The 25,250-nt window shown below is 46.9% G+C and overlaps 1 protein-coding gene across 2 annotated transcripts in view; it reads right to left on the reverse strand.

Annotated features, from left to right (window-relative positions):
• Nucleotides 1–1,046: 1,046 nt before the first annotated feature.
• Nucleotides 1,047–25,250, reverse strand: part of AHCYL1 (adenosylhomocysteinase like 1) — a 39,780-nt gene continuing 15,576 nt past the window's right edge. The window contains exons 2-17 of one of the 2 annotated variants that reach the window (XM_034767552.1): nucleotides 17,437–17,548; nucleotides 16,515–16,658; nucleotides 15,722–15,822; nucleotides 15,227–15,329; nucleotides 14,455–14,549; nucleotides 13,385–13,491; nucleotides 12,737–12,853; nucleotides 12,437–12,500; nucleotides 10,938–11,026; nucleotides 10,284–10,354; nucleotides 9,291–9,385; nucleotides 9,006–9,104; nucleotides 8,101–8,169; nucleotides 6,855–6,933; nucleotides 3,857–3,977; nucleotides 1,047–3,462 (exon numbers count right to left, since the gene is read on the reverse strand). In XM_034767552.1, the coding sequence (XP_034623443.1) occupies nucleotides 3,456–3,462; nucleotides 3,857–3,977; nucleotides 6,855–6,933; nucleotides 8,101–8,169; nucleotides 9,006–9,104; nucleotides 9,291–9,385; nucleotides 10,284–10,354; nucleotides 10,938–11,026; nucleotides 12,437–12,500; nucleotides 12,737–12,853; nucleotides 13,385–13,491; nucleotides 14,455–14,549; nucleotides 15,227–15,329; nucleotides 15,722–15,822; nucleotides 16,515–16,658; nucleotides 17,437–17,548 (1,473 nt within the window). In that variant the 3' untranslated portion in view covers nucleotides 1,047–3,455. Of the gene's footprint in view, nucleotides 3,463–3,852; nucleotides 3,978–6,854; nucleotides 6,934–8,100; nucleotides 8,170–9,005; nucleotides 9,105–9,290; nucleotides 9,386–10,283; nucleotides 10,355–10,937; nucleotides 11,027–12,436; nucleotides 12,501–12,736; nucleotides 12,854–13,384; nucleotides 13,492–14,454; nucleotides 14,550–15,226; nucleotides 15,330–15,721; nucleotides 15,823–16,514; nucleotides 16,659–17,436; nucleotides 17,549–25,250 lie in introns of those variants that run through there. The other variant, XM_034767553.1, reaches the window with a different exon arrangement.

Genomic DNA, 25,250 nt, shown 5'->3' on the forward strand with positions numbered 1-25,250 from the left:
TGAAGTATCTCATTAGGGATTGTGAGATATATACTTTGAGATGGTACAGTCGGAACCTGTTAACAACTTAGCATTGTCTATGCACAGATTAGTGCTTTACAGAGGGTAAAAGTTATCCCTGCTGTACAGCAGGTAAACTGAGGCACACTAAGTACCAGAGCCAGGAATACAAACCAGATCACCCATCCCACTTTTTCTCCCCTAGCACATTGCTCCTCTGTACATTGCTCTTAGGCAAAAGAGGTCCAGGGAGTTGGTAGATTAATTTGAACCATTCTATGTAAAACAAGACCAGGGAGAAAGGAAGTATTGAGATTTTGAACCCATTGTCTTCAGGGAGCACCAAAATGAGGGACTGACTAGTACCTCGGCATCCCACATCCATACAGAAAGCAGCAGAGCGGAAAGGGAAGTTCAGGGAGTCTGTTCATCAGCGATGGTTTCATAGAAAGTGACAGCTCAACCCTCACCCATGTGACAGTACTGCAAAGCACTGGGCTTTTAGGCATCTCAAGAAAGATTTTAAAGGGACACGCAGGTTAAATACAAAACCAGATGGCAGTGGGTCAAAGGCAGAGCTAAACAGCAGATTCTCTTGGCGGGAGAGGGGGAGAAGATGACAACCTCAAAGGGAGGCTGGTTTTAATTTGCTGGCCATGGTATGAACCCAATACACAGGATGTTAAAAATCCTTATGTGGGATTGTAACAAAGCCCAATGTCAGATCCTCTCTCACTGGTGCTAATCTACATACACAGAAGAGTTTCACAGTGTTTTCATGAATCTAGCAACTGTAGAGGGAGAGATTTTTAGGTCTGTGGGTGACAAGCTTGCATCTACAAGGACATGACCAGTTAATTACTGCAGTCACATGCCACCATCTGAGGTATCATAAGTGAGGTGCATCACGATTTGTTTGTATGGTCTACAATTTTAAGTAGACAAGTAGCTCTGTTCTTGTGCCTTAGGTAATAACAGCAACTGATTCACTGATCTGAAGGCCACCACATTAGATCTTTAAACAAAACTTCACAAGGCAAGAGAAGTGTTTTTCTAATCATTTTTTAATTAGACTTTAATGATTTATTGCTCATCTGCAAGGATTAATATTGCATCCATTAAAAATCATTCATATACAAAATAAACCTATCCCACCCGGATTGGTGCTAACATGCTCCCTCTGACAGAATCAAGGCTTCTCTAGGCGTAAGACCAATTGTTCCCCTGTGTCCTTTTCGTTACATGGCTTATACAGAGATGGAGCCCTTAAGCTAAGATTCCTATTGACACTGTAACACTGAGACTGACAAATGGAACAGAGGGGCCCCTCCCGACAGTCATGATGGAGAACATTTAGGATGGTACATAGACTCTGTTTGGCTTAGTGTGGGAGAACCAAGCCTGCTCTGGGATACTAGAACTTCTATGCGAGCAGGAAGTGCAGAGGCAGAAAGAAAGCCAGGAGTTGTGGCATGGGGCAAACCCCCTAGACTGGAGCAATGATTGAGTGGGAGCTTCCCTGTGCTCCTGGCCACATCCTCTTCCCTGAGCAAGGAAAGGAGAGCAGGGCCCCCAAAGGATCCTGGGCTCATCACTCCAAACCCAGCTGCATCTTGCTGGAAATTCAGGTTATGGGGGGCAGAGGGGGGTACATGGGCAGACTCGGTAAGGTCATTGGGAACCAGCCCTGGCAGTCTGAGTCAGCCCAATGCAGCAGTGAGTCAATGAGAAATCAAGAATCTATCTAGGAGAGGGGGCAAGAAAGATGATCAAGGAGCTGGGCAAGGTTGTGAAGAAGAGTCTGGAGGAATAAGGGGGAATTATTGGAAGTGCTGCGAGGTTTTGGAGGATGAAATCTTAATCCCACCCCTGTTCTCATCAGCAAGGAGCTGTTCAGTCCCAGAGAGGGAAAGCAGCCGGGGTCACCCATAAACAAACACGGGGAGGTTCCTCAGAAGTGGTGCTAGGAATGAATCTTGTGTACTTGGGCGAGGGGGGCAAGGAAGCACAGGGTTGGTCAAGGGTGTTTGCTACGCCCAACTGCAGCATCTCGATTGTCTTTGTACCTGTACATTCGTGAAGTGCTGGACTGATGCCATAAACTGAGAAGAAACACCCTCGTTAGCTGGAGCTGGGCCTTTAGGCCGCTGCAGCTGAAACTCCTTCCCTTTTACATGTCACTGAGCAATGAATTGGAATCTGGATTGTTGTGCTGTGATCTTTGTTGAGCTAAGCCTGGAACACAGACCTGAAAACCATGGGGCATCAGGCCCTTCCATAGTGAGACCATAACATGGGGAACCAGATGAAATAAGACAACCTGCCAACTTCTGGGCTGGGGAAGGAAGAGGTGATTGGCTGAACGCTTTAGAAGACAGCAGTGCAGCTGGCCAGGGATTCCACCTCCAAGAGTCATTGGCTCTGAGTGGAGCTAAGTGCTTTACAGAATGGTCCACTGACTGGAGGATTTTGATTTCAACATGAGAGCTCACCGTTAAAGCTGATGGAAAAGTTGCTAAGTCATCAGTACATCCCCTGCACTCTACACGTTAAGGGGACAGGAGCAGAAAGGGTCATCTGTGTTCAACACACTTGTGCTCAGAAGCCCGGAGGAGTTCACAGGAGGTGCCATATGTTGGCCTCTCTCTGGTCAGGCCTGCCCATGGCTGAAGAGGCTGCAGCATGCTCTCTGCTGCCCGACTATGCCACAGTGTTTCCACTTGGAAACACTTCCTCCTTTAAAATAGCGCTTTAATAAAGAAAAATGGTCTGAAATTAAATAAGATGCAGTTTAAAACCTAGGAGAGACAAGGAGTCTGAGGGGTAGGTGATCCCCATTCAAATTCAGATTAGCACCCTGAAATAGACTAGTTAACACCCACTTGGGCTTAGCCTTACCTGGCACCATCCCAAGTTCACATAGGAAACCCGGTCTGGGGTCACCCACCTTTACCCTAACTGGCCACTAGGTGCCACTCTGCTCCAAGACAGGGATAGGAGCATTGATCTAGCAGCTAAAAACTGGGCTCATTAAGGCAATTTAGAAGTTGCAGATAATTCCACACAGAAAAAAACAGTACAGCATCTCAGTGTTTGCAAATATCCCAACTAAGACTAAGGTGCACTGGAAAGGTAAAAAGCCACTGTGGGAATGAATTGCCCTTCATAGTCAGGAAAGGAAACCCTTCCCATCTGTGAAAGTCTGAAACCCCACTGCCAGGTTTCAGTCATAAAGCAGTAAGCAAATCCCAGGTTGTCTGCCAAGATCAGACGTACAAAGAGATGCGATCACGTGAAAATGTAAAACAAAGAAGTGACATTAAAATCAGACAGATAAAAGAAAAACAACAGCAGCTTTTAAAAAAAAGAAAAGAGTAAAACAAAATAAAATGATCTTTAAAAATAATTTCTCTAAAGTTGTCTCGTGTGGTCTGGTCCTTCAGTGTTATGGTCCATCAGTATCTGAAACGCAAGGAAAGGAGACCAGAATCAGGCAACAGGTACCATACTAGAAGCCACATCATTGGTGGGACATCTGGCACCTTCAGAGAGCAGCCATCACCTCCATGTATCTGGAAGTACTTGTCCCTCTCCAGTGCTGTGCATTCCCCACCCTGCCAAACACCAGCGGTACTCACAGTTTGGGCGACTATCATCCAACCCAGAACTAGCTAAGCAGACAGCTGGTCCATGTCCCAACCACCTAGATGACATTACCCCGCCCCGAGAAGCAACACGATACCGCCATACCCACATGCCACTGCAATCAAGAGGCACAACCCATGCTGCTACTGCTTGAAGAGGCCTCAGAAGGTACCAGAAGATGGATTCTTTATCCCCCTCACACAGATGTTACCTGTAATAGTTGGGTTTGAAAGGCCCGTTTTTGTTGAGTCCCAGGTATTTCGCTTGATCATCTGTTAGTTCTGTCAGATGGGCATCAAATGAAGGCAGGTGCAAGCTGGCAACGTATTCATCTGGGAAGAGTAAAGATGAAACCATGGGCAATTGAGTTTGGTGGCCCTGCACACAGGAGCACATTCAACAGTACCAACAAACACATGACAGATGTTAAGTCATGTCACTTAATGCGCGACTGGAAGGCACTCGATACTACAGTGATGGACAAGGTATAAGACGCTAGAGAGAACAGATGGGATTAGACTTCAGGATAAGGCCTATGTAAAATCTAACGAGGAGTTCAGAGGTGCAATCAAATTTAAGACCAAGGTACATCTTAGCAGGGCAGGGCTTAGGGTTAGGAGCAAACTGCACAGATTTTAATAACTTGTTCACTGATTCCCAGTGTAACGAATTCAGGAAAAAATAGCGTATTCAAGTGATTGGGTCCAGAGCTCAAGTCATTTTAGAAGCTAACTTTTCAGGCTCTTCAATTTTAGCATGGAGCAAACTCTACCCCACCTGCAAAAAATATCTAATATTAATGCAATGGGGCAAACAGGGTAAGCTTGAATTGGAAAAAGGATTGTACATTTCATACGGAAAGCATCTGCAGCTGTATTATTATTATTATACATGTTCATTATGGTAGTACTTGTCCAATGTGTTAGGCACTGTACAGAGTAATAGACAATCCCTGCCTGCAGAGCTTACTATCTAGACCTGACAGATGGAGGGGCAGGGGAGAGGGATATAAACAGACAAGCAGAATGAGCTCTGAAAACTACAAGGGCTCTCAGTCCTCATCTTTCAGGATAAAAGCATCACCAGTGTAAGGTCAGGAAGTAACTGCTCCATGGAGTGATACCTCAGGTATAGGAGTTATATGCCTTCCCCTGTTGGGGCCGGCACTGGACGCTGCCAGATTAGATTGATCAATGGTGTGTTCCAGTATGGCAGACACTGTGCTCTAAGTGATACAATAAACTAACAGCCCTGAAAAGCCGTATCACCACTCAGAGTTAACATGCATGTGATGGGGTGGACTAGGCCCAAAGGCCCCTGCTGGAGGTGTCAGGTTCCTACAACACCCATCCCAGGAAAGGAGCAGTGAAGAGGTCCTTCAAGCAGCCTTGAGTGGTTGCAAGGAAGCAACCAGAGGGGCTGCTGGAACAGCCAATCAGCATCCAGGAGGACCATATAAAAAGGAGCTACAGAGGCCAGAACCAAACACAAGGCCGTTCCTCACTAGAGCTGGAGGAGCATGGATGATGTGGCTGGCTGAAGGAAGTGCAATAGAACAGACAGCCCAGTGCTAGTAGGGACAGGGGGAGCACGGGAGAGCTCCTGGCTGACTACTGGGCCTGAGCTTAGAAGAGCCCTGAGCTAAGGGTAAGACATTGGTGAAAGCCGGGGCCCGGAGTAGTGAGCGGGCCCAGGTCCCCCCTAGGCCACTGGAGAAGGGCCTACAATTAGACAGCACTAAACCCCCAGAAGGGGACTGAACTGTCAAGGAGGCCCAGCTGAAGACTGGGGCCAAAACAGACTAAGAGGGCAAAACCATTGCCTGCAGTGAGGAAGCCCGGGGAGGGGTGGGGGACAGAGCCCGAAGGCAGGGCTAGGACTGGTTTAAAGACCACAGACACATCCAACCAGAGGGGGCGTTCACGAGGGGTGGGTGCCAACCCCATTACAATACATTAGAGGAATAAGTGGGTATTTAAATGACTGATCAGGGCAGTTACAGGCCACTGGGGAAATTATGTATTTAGTCAAGCCTCAAGTGTGCCAAGAAAGGCCACTTACTGGCAAATGTTTCTTCAGTAGTCATATCTTGCACTTCCCACTTGTGTCGTTACTTGAGGACACCAATCCCACAAGTGGGAACTGCACACAGGCCCTGGAAGAATTGTTTTTAAAGAGACTATTCTTCTGGGTTTATGTTAACATGGTTAGTGTCGATTGAACACATTCACGCTGGCTGACGCATCGAAACTGCATGTTCAGGGGAGAACTATAGTCTCAAGTCATTCTGCTCTGTTCAGAGCAGCTCACTCACTCCACCACCACACCTTGAGCTGATGTGTAAGGCAGCCTGACCTTGGAATCACCTTCAGTTTACCGCTAAGAGTCTCGGCCTCAATATTTAAAAGCATCTTGTTGACTCTCCCACTCAGTCGGAAGAACAATCAGACAGGGCATCTAGCTTAAAGAACTGCTAGGTAGGACTAGCTCTTTGGTGTCAGGAAAAGGTTTGGGTGCGAAAGGCAACAGGTCCAATCCAACTGGTTACACAAAACAGGCAACTCGCTGACAGTGCATATGCATCACCTCAAACTTCTTGCCTCCTGCAATCCCTGCCAAACAATCATGCACAGTTAGCTTGCATAAATTGCTCCTTATAGGAGCAGGAAACGTGGACCAGAGATCTCTGCAGAGTCTGGTGAGACTGTGGTTTCTCTAACACAGTGGCTGTCAACCTTTCCAGACTACTGTATCCTTTTCAGGAGTCTGATTTGTCTTGTCTAGTAGCCCCAGTTTCACCTCACTTAAAACCTACTTGCTTACAAAACCAGCCATAAAAAAACAAAAGTGGCACAGCCGGTGATTACAGAAAAATGGCTCTTTCTTATTGTTACCATATGATTATAAAATAAATCAGTTGGAATACAAATATTGTACTTACATTTCAGTGTGCAGTATACAGAGCAGTATAAACAAGTCACTGTCTATGAAATTTTAGTTTGTACTGACTTTGCTAGTGCTTTCTATGTAGCCTGTTGTAAAACGAGGCAAACATCTAGATGAGTTGATGCACTCCTTGGAAGACCTCTAAATACCTCTGGGTGAGAACCACTGCTCTAACAGCTTTGCTGGGCCCTGACCAGATCCCTCACAGCTCTGTTGGTTGGGGACCACTTCAACTCGGGGCTCAAGTAGCTTCCTTTACTCACCCATCTTTTTAGGGAGCAGGTACACGTCTTGCTTGTAACGTCCCTCGGGAGCATTGTAGAGCTCAATCAGAGCTAGAGCCTGCAGAGATCAGAAAGGACAAGTCAGTCACCAGTACAGAGCTCAGCAACAGCATGGGGCCAGAGAAGAGCTGACCAGAGGCCAGACCATGACACGTGTGGATGTTGTGATACTGACGACATGTAGGCACACAAGAATAGCCAGATGCAATGCAGGACAGTGAGGTCCAAGCTCTAGCTTTTGTAAAAACCCTTTACAATACCATCCCTGATAAATGATTCCCTTTGGAAGATAACCTCACCTCCTTTCCATGTGATTCAACTACTGCAGGATCCCTGGTGCTGGAGAACCAGAGAGAAACTGACCAGCATGTTTTCAGTGCCCCCAACTGAATGCTAGGTAAAAATACAGCCCTCAGACATAGTGGAAAAGTAAATCAGTGATAAAATTATCTTTTGTAAAAATCTAAGGCAATCAGTCACAGGCAAGGAAATTCTTTTTAAATGGACATTCATTTTAATCTGACAGTGTCCCTTCAAAAGAGAAATGACCAGCTCTGCAGCTGATATGAGCTCCCTTGAAGTCACTGAAGCTCCACCAATTTACAGCAGCTGGTCCAAAATGCTGGCATTGTACGTGTTTCGACTGGAATGAAAATAACTTGGCATCAAGGGAAAGGAGTGCAGCTACTGGTCTATAACACCAAAACTCCCTTCTGCAATGCCCATGGGTAGAGTTTCGTTTATAACAAGTTTAACCATCTGCCACTTCTGGATTTCCCCAGTGTATTGCATTCCCTGCATTTCTCTTAGATCGGGCCAGGGACTGCCTTGATTTTGTGTATGGCAAAGAGCCGAACGCATAGCTGTATGTGTTTATAATCCTGTTTACAGAGACAGCCACGTGCCAAGAAACACAAGGGGTGGTGGTGATGGCTGTCCATTCGAGGTAATATTGCTACCAAGGATGATTTAAATCATTTTAACCTCAGAGCCAAAAAACAGATTTGAGAATTTATTTTACCCAAAGTTCAAAGAAATAAATGCTCTAACAACTTAAAATGCAAACTCAAGTGGTTGAAATTTTGTATGTTACAGAAAGTGTCTCCTACTGCTCAGTGGTTATGTCGAACCCCAAGACCACATGAGGCCCTGAAACACTAACGCCCACACCTCGAGATACAGCATTAGGCAAGGTGGGCAGGTGTTGATGGTTCCAGTTACATACCTGAGTGGTGGCGGTGATAGACAGAACAAAGGTGGGAACTGTTGAACAGCTCAGATTGAGAAGACGACCCTAAAATGACAACAGGATGAAGACGTTGAGGACAGTGAACTCATTACACTGGGGCGGCTTAGAGTTATGAAAATGGGGGGAATTTTTTACTCCCGATGCTTCAGATTCACCCATTTAGTTGGGTTACTAGTTGATGAAGCCAAAAAGCCCAACCTCGTTACTGACCCCTCCCAGGGGTCCACGCTCCATATCTAGTCTCACTCCCTGGGGCAGGGGCAGGTCTTGCCCAGCTATTTGAGAAGGTGCAGTGTCCTGCTATCCTGGAGGCCCTAACTTCCCACCCAAATGGGTGAGAGCAGTTCCTGTCCTTAGCTAAAGGTCAGAGAATCGGTGTGGTCCTGACAAAGGGAGAGACAGAGTCACTCCAACTGCAAGGCCTGTTCTGTGCCCAGGAAGGTGGGAGTGACGAGCTGGAAAGGGAAGAGAAATGCAGTGTTTTGTAGCCATTGGGTCCTTCCCAAATCAAGACAGATATTGGGTCTGGCTTGCATGGATGGGCAAGAGCAAGCCAGCTAGTAACTGTGTTGCTGAGAGACCAGTATATATGATAGGTAACCCTGCACCCCTTTGAGAAAAATCAAACCAAGAAAGCGCTGACTGCAGTAGTCCATGGTTACAGGGTCCCCCCAGGCTCAAAGTCCTTCCCAGCCACACAGGTTGCTCTGTAGTTACTCTATAGTCTTTGTATTGAGCTACATCCCAATCTCAAACCACTGCCCACAATGTCATCTCCTGGGCTGCAGAAACTCTACGAACAGACACAGGACCCCCTGCCATGTGATGCTTTAGGCCAGATATTCGGCTGCAGCCTCTCAGTCCTGACTTCCAGGACATACCTCAGCCAGCAGGACCACTCGCTTGCCATCCGGCCAGATGACATGATCCACCTGTGAGCGGACGCGCTCCCAGGTCAGCTCCGGGGTACGGAGACTGGTCTATGAGGAGAGAAACAAGCAGGAGTCAGTTACCTGTGATCCAAGGCAAGTGGGTCCCAGGGGGAAGGAAGTAACCCAGGAGCATGGAGGATAGGACTGCCAGAAGCAGGTTAGTCTGAGGTTAACAGTGAGCCAGGGGCTTGCTGCTGGAAAGGTTGATGGGGCAGGTACGCAGCAGAGACTCACCACATCAATTTCAGTGTTGGAATGGCCCATGTTACACACAATGCAGCTGTTCTTCATTCGGTCCAAGTGTTCCCTGGTCACCACATTCTTATTTCCTATAGAGAAAGAGGGGGAAGCTAAGATGAGCCCAAACAGCTGTAACTTGTGCCTCCTGATCCCTCTCTCTATGGCTGGTGCTGAAGATTTCTGCCCCAAAGCCAGGCACAAGGTTCACAGGCTCTGCCAGAACACGACTGACTGGTGCACTGGGCCCACACGCACTAGGGCAGAGCTGGCTGGAGCGCTTGGCAGCGGAGGGGTTATGCTTTCTGCTGATCAGAGGGCCATGGGTGTGGTCTCTGCACATGAGCTGGCTGTGGTATTGGGGAGATCAGTTCCTAGTGCCTCTCACCAGGGTGAGCTCCCATTGGTGGCTGTGGAGGGTGAGGTCACCCAGGCAGCAACGAGAACCCAAAATGGCAAGAAAAAAAGTGCACCCCCTACATTACAATCTCACCCTTCCCAAGGTAAGGGGGAGTCCCTTTGACTCACCTGGACGCACTGAGGACAGCAGGTGGAGCTCACATTTTGACACCAACACAGCAGTGGATTGGATTTTTCCCCCACCCTCCACTCCAGTTTTCCCCTTGGTATGCTCATGACTGCCCCAGCTACGTTAAGTGCCAGAGGAGACCTGCTCAGGCATGATCAGCTCCCTCCACAGGCTAAACTAGCAGAGGAGCTGCTCTAGCTCCCCACATAGAGGGCAAGGAGTTTTGGGAGTCCAAGGTCACAAGTTGTACCCCCACATTGCATGTGCAATATGTTGACTGAGGTGTCTAAATACAGGAATCAGTACATCTTCCTGATTGTGGAGCCCATCACCTACTTTCTGATGTGCGTGGAGCAGGGAAGTCCTATAGAGATTCCTGTTCCAAGTACACAGGCCCAGGAACAGTTCCATGGAGCTTGAAGCAAGCATCACCCCCCACCTTTCCCCCAAAATCTCCGTACCTGTGCAGGTTATGACCACATCCACCTGGCGGATCACTTCATTGAGTTTCACCACCCGGAAGCCGTCCATGCTGGCGAAAGGAAAAGGGCAGAGTGAGAAGATGGATTGTAGCACCCCCGCCTGCCTGCACAGCACAGCCTGGAAAGGTGAAGCCAGGAAGGAATGAAACAGACTAGCTAAAAATCTACCCTGATCAGGTAACATCAGAGTAGCAGGCTTCCCACCCATACCCTGAGTGCAGCAAGTGCAAGATGGACAATGTGCAAAGGGGCCTGTGTGAAAGCTTGTGGTTGTGAATGCCATGGCTAGTGAGAGAGAACTGGGAGTGCACACCCAACATGGCATCAAGAGGATTATGGAGTCCCATGCCATTCTTCTATCTTAGCTAATGTTAAGGCACCTAGGTCTCTAAGTCCAGTTGGCTGTCCTGGGCCAAGGATACATGCACTCAAATGGTAGCACAAATGATGGAAGGTCCCCGAGAGACATATACTTTCTCATGAGACTAGCCATGGGTTATGAGGTTCCGGGTGGAGGAAGGATCTTCCTGAGCAGCCTGACTTCAAGTCAGCCCTCCGATGAAGCTCAAAGACCAGACAGACAGTAAAGGAACAGGGGCTCCACTCAGCAGCATTTAACACTTCATCTCTTACCAGGCTTGGAGAGCACAGATGGGGTCAATCTCTGTGATGTTGACTATGGCTCCAAGGGCTTTCAGAGCTGCGCAACATCCCTTCCCAACCTGCAATGCAATGAAGAGCCTCCAGACACAGGGCCCAGTAGGTCCCCATGGACGAGCTGCACCTGTTTGTTTACACCGATGGCAGCGCTACGAGCAAGAGTCTCATCGCAGACATCTGCCTAATGCCAAGGTTCAGGAGCAGGAATGGGCTGCATGAGCTTTACAATATGCATGGCAACAGGCACTTGGCCCCTCACAGCCCAGTCTTCCCCTCCCAGAAGTGTCATTCCAAGATCACCTGCTTGGCATTCATGGCCTGGGCATAACATCCAGCAGGTACAAGGGTTCAGAGAGGAGAGATCACAGCTAACTTTTCTTTTTCAAATAAATAAACACAGACCTAGGCCGGGATTAACCTCCAACTGCACTTTTTTAAAAAAGAGAACATGGGTATGTTCATAGCTTTGTAACAGACCCCCCATTTTATTTAGCACATGTATGGGGTAGTCAGTATGGCCCCATAGTTCAGCTTCTGGCATCTCATATTTAATATGGCAAAGCCACCCTGAGGGACTACAGCCCCCAGCATGCAATGTTGCAGCTTGCTCCGAGCAGACAGGCAAATTACATGCAACCCTCGAGTCCCTGGCAGATTGCCAACACAGCCTTTTGGTTGGGCAAAGTTTGGGCTCCTTTGGTGTATAAACAAATTAGTACGCATATTCCTGGGGAGAAGAGCATTTACTGCTACCGCCAGGGCCTCCACTGCAGTGGACTCAGCTTGTAAGGTAAACACACATACACACAGCATGTGAACGGGGCAAGGTGTCAGATCCCTGCTTTGTGCCGGCTCTTCCAGAAGGATTTACAAGCAAGATGCACGACCCACCCGCCCCATAAACGTACATCCAGGAATTCTGTAGACATCAGGGAGTTTCAAACCACTCAACAAGAGAATCACTTCATTATAACAGACCTGCTTTATATAGCCAAGATAAAGCAGTGTGGGATGCAGTCAGTCCAGAGCTCCATTCCACACCAATCCAATCACCATTACCCCTATAGTTCTGACACTGGCATGCAAGAGCGTTACCAGCAACGCCTGTGTTGAAATAGCAATTCAGGCAAATCTCCAAGCAAGCTGGGAAACAGAGAAACTTTGTATACAATGTCTCAGCAGCTTCTAGCAAGGCTTTCCTGCACAAGCACGACAGAGTGGGCATCCATCTTCCCATGATTTGAAAACAATTTCCTCCAGGATCAGCAGTCAGCCATGCACTGACATAGGGAAAACTGTCTAGAGAGACACTATTTCCTTCTATTATGTATGAACTCTTCCTAATGCTCCTACTCTTAGCAAGGGTAAGAGGTCATTGCTAGTCAAAGACAGATAATGAACACTAGGGAAAGGATGGGTCTTGCCTATGCATCAGGGAGAGATGCTGCCTCATGTTCATACATGGAACTCACCTCACCATAGCCACACACTACCACTTGCTTCCCTCCGAACATCACGTCTGTGGTCCTTTTTAGGCTACAAGACAGAAACAGACCTGTGTTGGGATTAGTCAGTCTCCGAGTGTTCCAGACAGAGCAGTCTGCATCGGGTGATACTCCAAAGCGACAGCCCATCATGTGACCAGACACTGCAACATTCAACTAGGACACGACAGAGTCTGATTTAAACGCCACTGAAGCCAGAGAAAGACCAATCTATCAGCACAAGTTAAAGGAAGGGAATGGCTGTGTATCCTGAAGGATCAGACTCACCCATCCAAGATGGACTCTCTGCAACAGTACAGGTTATCGAATTTCTGTTTGGTGACAGAGTCGTTGACATTCATGGCTGGGACACACAATTTCCCAGCCTTGGACAGCTGGTACAGCCTGCAGGGAGAAAGGACACTTCAGAAACCGTTCCATTAGACAAACTAGAGATCTGCACACAGCAAAGCAAACGGGTTCCAAATTAACACCATGCCCCCGAGAAAGATGGGACCACTGTAACCTCCTAGCCTAGCACTAGTGATGGGGAGCTGGCAGCCCAGGATGCAAACTGCCACAGAACACACAGATCCACAGCTGCTCAGGCTCTCAGGACAGATGCAATCCAGGGCCAAACATGTACAGCAGAGGAAGTGACTGCAGAGCTAAAGCATGCACCTTGACATCAGAGCCTAAGGCCCTTTATGATTTTCTGTCATTTCCTGGAGGCAATCATAGTGCATGTGTGAACAGTAAGGGTCAGGGAAACCTGAAGGCCTTACCTACATAATCAGAAAAAGTACATTGACTGCTAGTCTCTTCTAGCTACCATGCCAGAGCAGATACCATGGAGAATAAAATCAGCAGCAGCTGCCTGCCATGAACAAGAGAGTGGTGAAAGGGCTAGATTCTGGCTGCCCTTGGGTCCATTACCTGTGCACACCAGTCACACTTTCCTCTACGATGCCACGGATCTTCTTAAAAACATTGGGATATTTCTTATAAACCCAGTGGGTCAGATCTCCACCATCATCTAGGATCTATGGAACAAGCAGAGAAAAGCAAAGGACATTCAGTCCTTCCACTGCCAGCAAGCCACAGCACTGGCAGCTACAGAAAAGCCCCATTAAAATAGAATTTCTGTTCCTGGGTTCTATTCCCAGGTGTGAGACTTGTATGGTTCTGGGCATGTAACTTGACTCAGTTTCCCCTCTGTAAAATGGGATAACTACTGACTCACAGGGGGACTGGAAGGGTTGCTTGTATACCACTTCCAATCTTTGGCCTGAGAGGCATTAATAGTATCTAAACATTGCACATGCTCACACAGGAGCCGAGAAGTCTATGCCTAACTCAAAAAGTAACCATCCCAGGGGAAAGGCTTAGACACAGCTTTGCTATCGGGCTTGTTTCCTAGGTGAGGGAGGAAGACAGATCCCAGTCAGGGAGCAGATCCCAAGAAACTGGACAGGCCACCCCTATGAACTGCATGCGAGTTTTATAGGACCCACAAGCATGGCTCTTCCAGGATGTACTGCTGAGCTACGGACCACAGGGGCTGGTTTGAACTCCAGTCACGGAGTTAAATCAGACTATTTGGGCGTGGCTTAGACCCCAATACATATAATATCTATAGGCCTCTTGAGACTTCTGCCTAGTCATACACCATGCAAGTCTCCTCTCCTCCCCACAGACAGTTCACCTTGGCTGTCTAGCCATAGGCTCTAAAACACAGCTTGAGAAGCTCACAATCTCTGCAAACTCCCCTTCCTGACCAGCATTCAGCCCCGTTCAATGCAGAGACAGAAAAACGCTCCACTGATACACCCAGGGACTGGTCGTACAAGAGGACGATTGGACAGTGAAAACCACAAGGTAATCTAATATATTTTCCATTAACAACAGCTCTTGGAAACCAAAGTAGTGCTCTGGGGGAGGAGGCCAGGCAGTGGAATACTCTGTATGGGAGGAGCAGAGGAAAGGCTGGGAAATCCTCCCATTACCATGTTGGCCTGCCAACCATCCATGTTAACACAACGGTCAATACACCACCAGAAATCATCCTCCGACTCCCCCTTCCAGGCAAACACAGCAACACCTGGGGAGGAGACAAATAAAGACATTTGCTGCTGCTCTGTTGGGAGGGAGCTGAACGAGGCCGGCAGACACCGCAGCCCGGGCCTAAAACATGCGAGATGGTTCCTATGCTGCTGAACCCCGCGCCGGCTCCCTAAGTCTACACTAACATTGCTGAGAACAGGTGCAGCTGAACAGAGGTGAACAGCAAGCTCAGTCAAGGGCAAGCCAGTGGTATAAACTTGCCCTGAGCTCTTGGACCACGTTCCAGTGCACTGTTGAATAACTGTTGTCTCCCACCCCAGAAATGACTGCACTGACGTGATGGATGAAGCATGATTCCTACACCCAGTCTGCAAAGCGGTTTGGGATTCCTTGAAAGGCACCAGAGAAATGTATGATGAAGTAAAAGCAACCGCCTCTGGCTTGCCAACTAATTTGGAATAGGCAGGAGCAGAGATGGCACTGCTAAGCTGTCCACAGTATCCAAACTCGCCCTTTGTTTAGGGGTAATCTAGTCACGCCTAAGTAGTCCTGGAGCTCTGTGAACTCCCTGGAATGTTTCTCCAGACGGGGCTGAGAAGTGGCAGTCAGGAGTCTGGGTGAGCATGGTATTTACAAAACCACTGGCAGCGCAATGCGAAACCGGCGTAAGTTGCGCTTATATCTCTCCCCTCCTGCTGCTCACACAGTACTCACCAGCCTCAGCTAAGGCAGCAGCCACCTCGTTCTGAGTGGAATAGATGTTGCAAGCAGACCAGCGGCACTGAGCCCCCAGCGCACACAGCGTCTCAATTAACACCTGGAGAGAGGCAAACCCACAGTCATCCCAAGAGGAAGCTGTAATGGCCGTCTGGATTTAGGGAACTCCAGCACAGAGCAGGAAGGGAACAGTGTTACTCAACCATAGACTATTTGCACTGAAGAATGGAAACATCTGCTGATTGGGCTCCTGGAGCAGCCATACTGGAAAATGCAGCTGCAGGGCAGTTACACACACCCCTCTAGGAAGTGTGAAAATGGGGACAACTTGCTCATGTGTGTTTATGCAATATTGAAACACTTCCTCGTATTCCCCCAGGGCTGAGAAAGTTCCCAAGACTATCCGCACAGATAACAGAGAACAGGAAAAGCCAGTCTCTGTTCTTCCTCCTCCCCTCCACCCACAAAGCCCTGAGCCCAAGGAGTACTCACCGCAGTCTGTGCTGTAATGTGTGTACAGCCCACTATTTTAGCTCCAGCCAAAGGTTTCTCTCCCTGGGCCCGTTTCCTGAGTGAAATCAGAGCAGACATGTCTGTGAAAGGAACAGAGGGTTTTTAACGAGGTCTCTGTCCACCAGTGGTTATTCCCCACACAGGCCTCTTTGCCAGGACACCAGGCCAGCTCCTGCACCCCTACCTGTCCATCTAGTCAGACTGGTACACACCCAGGAACAGAGTGGGGCATTTTAAAGCAAGTATTTAAGGTAAGAGCATATTATAATACATTCCTTCCTCCCATGACGGTCATCCTGCAAGCACCTTTACAATGGGAATTTTTCCATTTTCTGTGGCTTGGACAATGCGTGGGTGGGTAGAGTTTGAAGGCACATCCTTAATCATTCCCTGAACCAGCCAAGCTCCATCAAATCCCACTTTAAAATACAAGTCACACTTTTCATGAGATCTAAAGAAATGAGCCTGCTGGTGCCACCAGTTTCTCTTTCTGGAAAGTGCTTTGAGATCTTCACATGTCGAACTTCCCCATCAAAATCCATCAGAACATTCCTGCTGCTCACCAGACTGGTTACTTAAAACCCTGCATGGCTTGTCACTAACACACCACCTGTCGGAGGAGTTCAGTTCTTTCCTACATGGCTTGTTGATGCCTCAAGGAGAACATCAAGATATTTGCTGACCATAACTGGAGGTTTCAGGATATACCCTGTTTTGGTTTATGGTACCAACCAGGAATACAGCCCAATTGGCTCGGAAGACATCCCGTTACCTTGTTCAGCTATCTCAATCTCCCGGCGCCCAAACTCTGCCTGCTTGATGTTCTTCACACAGAAGTTGCTGCTGCCCTTGGAGTTGGTTTGCTGTTTCTCTCGTGGGGAGACCTCATCATCAGAACTGTCTGTGTAGGATGCAGCTAAACCAGGAAAGAAACACAACATGAGACTCTCAGAGGTTCAACAGGCCAATTACCTTCTACCAGCTGCGTTTTTAGTCAGTTTCACTTCCTGTCTGTCATGAGCTAGCACAAGGCTGCAATGTCTATGTTGCCAACACTGCAAGGCAAAACAAACGTCTAACAAGAATTTTGCATTTAAATTCTCTAATTTCTTAAAGACAGCTCTGTTAACAAGTTAATCATTCATGAGTGTAAATACCAACATGGACAAGGTGGTTTTACGATTTAGCAGAACATGAAATGTTCTATAAGTGGATTTGCTTTGTTAAGATTTTCAAAACGCCTTGAAAATGGTCAAAACAATTTTAAAGGGGTTGTTTTGAGTTGTGAGAAGAAGGAAGCCCATAAAGTCTCTAACCCAGGAATAGATTGGCTTTAATTGCACGTTAGACAAGAGAAATGTTCTTGTTTTCAGGATGTCTGGTTTCATTGCAAAGCCCACTCCAACAGCGAAGGTAAGGACCACTCAAAGAGTTCAGGATGTAATAGAATGCGGACAGACTTGTCAGTTTCAGGTGTTCGCACGGGCTTTTGAGTCAGCACCTGGGGAAGAGAAGCCTTGGCAAGACAAAAGCCTTTCTGGCTTAGTGAAGAAACGTGACCAGTATCCAAGCTGGAGGCAATTCCCAGAATTATTTGCATACTGCACCCCACCCCACACCCTGCTGAGTGCTTCCAGTTCCAGATGGGAGGGACTGTAGCAGGGAAACCAGAGCGAGGCTAGGCCCACACTTACCAGAGCTGTAGCTGTCAGTGGAAGATTGCGAGATGGAGCGAGACAAGGACCTGCGGCCAGTCTTGGTTGGGAACTTGCTGAACTCCTGCATGTCATCCGCAAACTGGATTTGCTGAGAAGTGCAAAGGAGTAAGAGCTAACAACAGAAATTCGCAGGAAACGCTCTAGTGACTCATTCTGCTCTGCCCATGGGCTCCCTTCTTTGTCCCCACTGCTGCAGTAACAAACGAGCATTACACAATGTTCCCTTACCAGAGCTAACAGCTCTGCCTCCCAAGGAACCAAAGTCACACTTTGCTCAAGAATGGCTATTCTCTCTTCAGTCATTTCTGTCAGCAGCAGGTTAATGCCGATTAGTCACCCGATACCCCAGGTTAAGCAAGAATCCAGCATACGGCCCTGCACACCTTGAAACATCTCTTTGAACCCTTCCCAGGCTCCCTGAGACCCAAACCGAGAATGGTTAGAGTAATCCTTCAAACACAGAACACGGGGGGATCATCCCTTATCGGCAAACCCGCTGGTGACAAAAGCACAGGTGTCACTCGTACAGCAGATTACGCATTGAAACTAAAGCGTCACACTGTGCACTGATTTGGTTAGCCTGGGTAGCAAGTGAAGATGCAATGGCAAGAGTCAGGGTAGAAGTGTGAACAGGGCCTCAAAAGACATTTACCCCAGGGGGGAAGAAGCATCCCGTGGACTAAAAACACTGCAAGCCCCAAAATTATATTAAAGGAGGACCTGGCACACCAGGGTAAAAGCTGAAAAGTAAGAACATTTCAACAAAAAGCAGTTGACATTGTATTAATGTTCAGTTTCCTCTGCTATTATTACAGATGTTTCAATTGTAATCAGAGCTCTTAGCTGGCCTCTCCTTCCACTTCATCCAGCAGCGAGACTCAGTTCAGGACTCTATTGCCTGCTCTCTCTCATAAAATCCTAGTATGAGAGGAGAACGAAAGTGCCAGGGTTAGTCCCAAACTGCTTCAGAATTCAGCTTTTGGAACTGTATGATCAGAGTGAGAACATTCTTGCTCTCTACCTTGAGTGGTGAGAAGGAAGATGTGAAAAGGAAACAAGTGCAAGTTTTGGGCACAGTATTTGAAAATCTCTTCCCCAGAACCTCTTTAAATGGGAAATAAAACTGGCTTTGAAAAGTCAGTAAATACTGGTTTGCTTTTGCAACCTATAGAAGTGGAGCACAGAGTCCCATATATGATGATAAACCCCACAAAGCGTTCCCTGGTCCTGTTTGACCCCTTCATTGATTGTGAGGCATGTGATTTAATTGTACGTTTTAGCAGGGATGAAATATCATCCTGAGTGCAGATTAACAAAGCCCCCCACTGAGCCAGGGTGCAGCACAGTTAGAAGAGAGTCCTGAAGAAAATATTAAAAAGTCAAGACAGGTGGTATTAGGGGGGTTCTACACAGCAAACTAGACCTGCAAAACCATTAAAACCAAAAGCTTCCTTGGATGCTTTCAGAAGCAGGGAGGTACAAACTGAGATGGACCTCAGGGGTGGGGAAGAACAAATGTTTAATCCAAGGTGACCCACCCCAAGGAGAACTTGTCCACCCACTGAGCCCAAATACACAATGGGAGTAACACTATCACAGCCCTTCAGGCCAGTGAGCAGCTGTGTTGCTCCAACCAGAGAAATCCTGCAGGAAGCACTGCTAAAAACCAAGTGTACAACAATTTTGGTCTGTTTGCAGCCAGATTCCAAGGGGATAGGCATCTTACGTGCTCAGATACCACAGTGATGGGCATGGTATAAGAATATGAACAGAACAGAAATAGCTAAGATAAACAGTAGCAAGGGTGCATGTTGTTGCAGGTTGCGTGAATAAGAGTTGCAGCTGAAGTGTTTGTACCAGGGCCAACATGAAGGGACTTTCCCTGGGGGGGGGGGGGCGCCTTGGTTGAAAAGGATTTTAATCTGACTCAATATATCTGAACATCCCACTCTCAGTAAGTGGGAATACAGGAAGAGCATAACAAGGACAAACACCTGAAAGGCTTGTTTTCCCAGCTTGAGAGATTATCCCTACTTTACAGATAGGGAACTGAGGCAGAGAGGTTAAGTAATATGAAAGAAATAAAATATTGTGATGCGCTACAGTAACGGGGGACAGATTGCTCAGTCTGCACTGTCACTGTCATACAGGAGACACTTGAGCAATTTATTTGCCATCATTACTCAACTGCCAGGCTTACTGCGCTGTCCAGGACTGTAATTTACAATGAATGGGATTTGAAGCAGTGAAAGAACCTTGTGATAAGATTCTTGAAAATGACATCGACCCTCAAGTAGGTACAGTTACTTTAGGATGCCTTCTTGGGAACAAGTTCTAATCAATGACCGCACAAGAACAGTAATGGTTAAACATGGTTGTTTATTCTTGTCAGTATGGACAGAGACGTCATAATCAAATTCAAGGCTAAAACTTGGTTCCTTCTAAGAGGATGCAGGTTCTTTTGAGGTGACTGGAGGAAGATTGTTGAATCATTAGGCCCTATAGTGTGTTTACATTAGGGATTTTCGCCAATAGTTTTCTGTCACTACCACTGTGGGCTGTATTGTGGTAGCAAGAGCAGGAGCATTCGTGAAGAGAGGGCTCCTTTGGCCACTGGAGTTTTAATCACCATTGTCCAGAGCCACTCAGCCCAACATCTAAGTGACTATTTAAAATGCTAGTGGACACCAGCAAGTCATCTACAGTCTGGCTCCCACTGCTACTACCCGAGTAGAGTTGAACCTGTGCTAGCAATGGTGGGAATTGGACAACAAAAGCTCACTCCTTACCAAGGTTAAACCATGGCGGTTTTCTCCACACATGCAGGGAAAACAATTTGGCCACCATTAAGTTATACAAACATATTCAACATGGTAGTTTTTAACAGCCAGGGCTTTCAGACTAGTAGACAGGGCTTACATTTACCACATGAAGTGTGTGACACCTCCGTTTGTCCATAACAGACAAGGGCTCAAGGCAAAGTAATAGCTAGAGCCCTGCAAATCCGTGGACCATTTTTGCAGATCGCAGATGGATGAAGAACTAAATTTTATATCTAAGGGCTGGTCTACATTGTGTGTGGGGAGGGGGGAAATCGATCTAAGATATGCAACTTCAGCTATGTGAATGGAGTAGCTGAAGTCGAAGTTTCTTAGATCGATTTACCTTGGGTCCTCACGGTGTGGGATCGACGGCCGCGGCTCCCCCGTCGACTCCGCTACTGCCGCTCGCTCCGGTGGAGTTCTGGAGTCGATGTTGAGCGCGTTCAGGGATCAATATATCGCGTCTTAACGAGACACGATATATCGATCCCCGATAAATCGATCGTTACCCACCCATATGCAGGTAGTCTGGACATACCCTAACGCCCTGCAAATCTGTGGATGCTGATATCTGTGGATCGGACACAGGAACAAATTTGGTATCCACACAGGGCTCTAGTAAGAGCCATTTCAAACTTCCATGCTATGTTCTTGTAATTTACCTTGACACTGCTCTTCATAATAAGTGCTAACTTTTAAGAAGGAACCCTCAGGCTAGTGAAACAGTAGTACTGGCATCCAGAAACCAGAGCACAACCCACTTCACTAGAAGCAGATTAAGACAATCTTAGACCCAACCAAGGCGGCTGTATGTTTTAAAGCTGTGATTGCAGAAAGTAACTTTTTTTAGCTTGCTTTTCCTTATCAGGATTGTTGCAGTTTGGTATGTCCTCGAGTCTGGATTTACCAGCAGACATCATGTGACGTGCGTGCAGCAGGATGAATTTGGTTTACTGGAGTAGTTAAATATAGTTTACACAGTTTGCTTTTGCAGTTATCTTACACTGATTTATTTTAGGTGGAAAATAATAAAGAGGCCATCACAACAGCAATGTCCTAGAATATCTGGTTACTGACAGATAAAGAACAAACAGGTAGAGTTAGTGTACTCTATGTGCAGCTCAGGAGCTGGCAGGCTGACAATCAGATGTTAAAGAATGCACTAAATTTTCAATCCAGGACCAGTTTGTTGGACTCTGTTCATGGCCTGTTGCCTGCAACAATCTTCCTCAAAGAAGGTGTGGGGTTTTTCAAGCTGATTGGAGGGGGAACTCATACACAACATTACTGACTTATCTTTAGGGAGAAAGATTAGCAGCTTTAAAAATGCTAGCTCCCACTTCCCACAAGAATTTAAAACCAAGATGGGAGGGGGGTGCCCTCCAAAGCAACTGCAGACATTAAAACAGCTTAAAATGTTAGTTTGAGAATGTTCTTAGACTGAGTTAAAGGCGGGAGAGGCTTTCAGGGCTAGGAACATGGGAGGAGAAAAGCATATACATGTACTTTGTGAAAAGAGCAGGTAACTGCTTCATTTCATCAGTGCCTGGCATATGCTTGGGCCATTGCTTCTGAAGCTCTCATCCCCAAAATCATCCAAGTTCACTGTAACTATGGCATGGTCATCAACAGAGTCATGGGAAAAGCCTCTTTCTAGTCCAAAGTGATTTCAAATTAAACCCTCCTCCACATGAATATTCTCTTGAAAAAAGCTTGTTTGGGATTTGACCAGAAGCAGGAGAGGTTACATGATGGTCTATCACTAACCCACACAGCCCCTCTGCAGTCACCAATGCTGCACGGATAATCCCCACCAATACACCCAACCCCCTTTTCCCATTCCTAATGCTGCCCCCACTGGCAGTTCCTTTGCATCATGTTGTAGGCAAATGCCATTTTCATTCTCAAAAGGGTTCCTGTCTTGGCATCTGCACCAAGATTTTTCAGTTCTAGAAAGGCGAGTTTGGATACAGGGAAATCGGTTGCTAAAGAAACCAAGTGCTGAATTAACCACAGTAATCCCCAGACCGGCTTTAACGGAGCTCATCTGAACTCTGCAGCTTAGCAAAATCTGCCCCGTCTAAAAATATTATCAAACATTGCAAGCAGCTTACTAATCAAATGAATTATTCCAACATTAAACCCTCTTCAAACCCCGTCTGCAACAAACTAACGGGGTGTTTCCTAACTGGCTGAGAAGGGGGCTGGGGAGGCGAGTTTACCCAAGCCAGGGTAAGAGCCAGGTCTGACTGCACACTCAGTGATGTCCTCCAGTTAATTCCAGCCATCCTACTTGTTCATGTGCCGGTCTCTCTAGCTGGCATTAAGGGGAAAATCCTCTTCGTAATCGCTCAAACTCCAATTACATACTGACTGTGCAGAGTCTCTCCTGCACTGCACTGCTGTGGAATGCAGCCACCCAGGCCATCTCCTTTGGATGGGCTAGGTTTGCTTGTACGGCTCACAAGCCAGCTAGTCTGGTTCTTCCCAGAGAGGGCTGGAAAGCGCGGCTATCCACCTTTTCATTGTGGATACAGGCAGCTCTGGGCTTCCAAGGCCAAAAACAATCTTTAAAATGTCTTTTATTGGAACCCAAACTTCTCACTCTGCTGGAAGTGGCTTTTCCGACAGGGTGGAGCACAGCATTTAATAGCAAGGAAAATATTTTTAATCCCAGCACGTCAGTGCTAAGTAGGCAGAACAACGCAATACTTAGCTCTTACACAGAGCTTTCTATGAATACAGCTCAAAGCACTTTACAGAGGAAGGTCAGCATGGCCTTTTTTACAAATGGAGAAACTGAGGCACTGAGAGGGGAAACAACTTGCCCAAGGCCACCCAGCAAGACAGTGGCAGAGTCAGGATTAGAACCCAAGTCCACTCCAGTGATCGATCCACTGGACCACACCAAGCTCAGTTCTTTCAGGGGGGGGTACTGCTAAAAAGAAAGATTCACATCTGTCAATGTTTAAATCTGCCACAGTATATTTAGAGGTCTAGTATGAAGCATTGAGCAACGTTTATAGGCCCCGACGAGCATAGGCACACCTCAAGTGCAGGATTGGGGCCTTAGTTTTAATTACACGTGTCAATAGCTGAAAGGTACAATTCCTCGCAATCAGTGAGACGTATTGCAGTTCCACTGTATTTCAAGCAGTTCCAATGCTTTCCAGGTATTTCTAAGTGCAACAATGCAAACGGTATTTAATTTTGCTCGGTCTATGGCAGAAGGACAGAAGTCAAAGACATTCTGACCTCTCCAGATACAGTGCTGTGTCTTAAGACTGAAAGGTCAAAATGACCCCCGTTCTCACCTATCCATTTGAAACTAATGCTGGAAACGCAGGTCAGCTATGCTATTAGATACTTCCATTCTTGGTCATTGTGCAGCTGTGTTACAGACCAAACTCAATGGCACACTACAGTCTTACTACAATGTTAACTGCTTCTGCACTGATGGATAGCCCACAGTCTTCACGGGTAGGCCACAGCCTAATCCAGTGCTGTATTCATTCATGGCAAATCTTGATCAGACAGATGAGTAAAATGTCCTTAGTTTTTCATGAGCATGGCAAAAGGCAGGCAAGTAGGTTCTGTACCTTGGCTGGTAAGTTTCTTTGGCAGTTTTACCTGACTGCTCAAATCAACCAGCAACTCATCAGACCTACACCCCCAATTCTTCCAGCAACATAGTCACCCTTCATGGGATGAAAAGCCATCTGGATTTTGTCCCTGATACATACTAGGGGTCCTACAGTTCTCAGATTATGAATGCATTTAGGCAATCAAATCACCTTTCCTGGAACAGTGGGCTACATTTGAGCTGCTGCATGTAACTTCTGTACAGATCTAATTTTATACATATGGTTCTTATAAATGCAGCCAGAAACCAGCCCCAGTGCCCATTCTCCCAGAATGAACTGGAGTTTAAGGGAAAATACAAACTGATCCCAAAGCACCAATTGCGAAGGAGGGGGAGGGGGTAAGTACTCTCAATTACTAGTATCTAGCAAGTCTGAGTGAGTTCCATACTGTGGGAAAAGTGCGTCTACAGCAATTTCAATGACTGGAATGGGAGAAAATATCCGGCAAATGTCCAATGACAATTTAGCAAGAGGGGAATTCAGTGTTTGGACAAGGGTTTTTAGTTTTCACATCTGTTGGCTGGCTGAGGTAAACTCCACAGAGGCCCGAGGACAAACCTCGACCTGCTAACACAGGAAAACTAAATACTGCTTTGGCTACATTAGGATGTTACCATGTGATAAAAAGTGTATTTTCCTGGTCAAGCCAATGCCTATGGGATAAATTTGGCTGTCAGTAGGTTTATTACTGGTGATAACATGCTAACCAGAAAGAACCCTGCTAGTCTGTCATATCCCAGGCTGCTTTAGTGTGGCTGGGAGATTAAAAAAAGGGTGTTTTTTCTATTCGTCAGCTGAGAAAATGCCATCAAGACACAAACGTGGAATCTCAAAAGCTTCCTCTATAATCGCTTGTCAGACTAATCACACCAAGAGTACACACAAAGCCTTACAACATACAGCATCAGATTGACATCGCCACCCAGGAGAAAATGGGTCTGCATGTCCTTCCAGGACTCTGGCATTGCCAGGGAATTAGGCATCTTCTCCACTTGCTTGAGAGAACAATGTAACTGCTGCCCCAGGATCAGAGATCCTGGGACCTTTCCTCTGGAGGCTGCAGAAACCCAACAACAAAGAGATCAGGACACAATTGTGAGCACTGTGTTCCTTGACTTAATCTGCTCGCCCTAACAATAGCTCAGTGGATCTGGAGACTGTTGGCTGCACACTTTGCTCAGCAGGCCACATCCATGATGCCGAGAGACTACCTGTTCTTTTAAGTGTTATTTTTTCATTCCGAAACTAGGATTGTAAACTTTATCAGAATAAAAAGCTCAGTATCAACCTGCATCCATCCTCTTTATGGCACAAAGCCCAGCAG

This window comes from Trachemys scripta, chromosome 4, assembly GCF_013100865.1.
Source record: "Trachemys scripta elegans isolate TJP31775 chromosome 4, CAS_Tse_1.0, whole genome shotgun sequence".
NCBI lineage: Eukaryota > Metazoa > Chordata > Testudines > Emydidae > Trachemys > Trachemys scripta.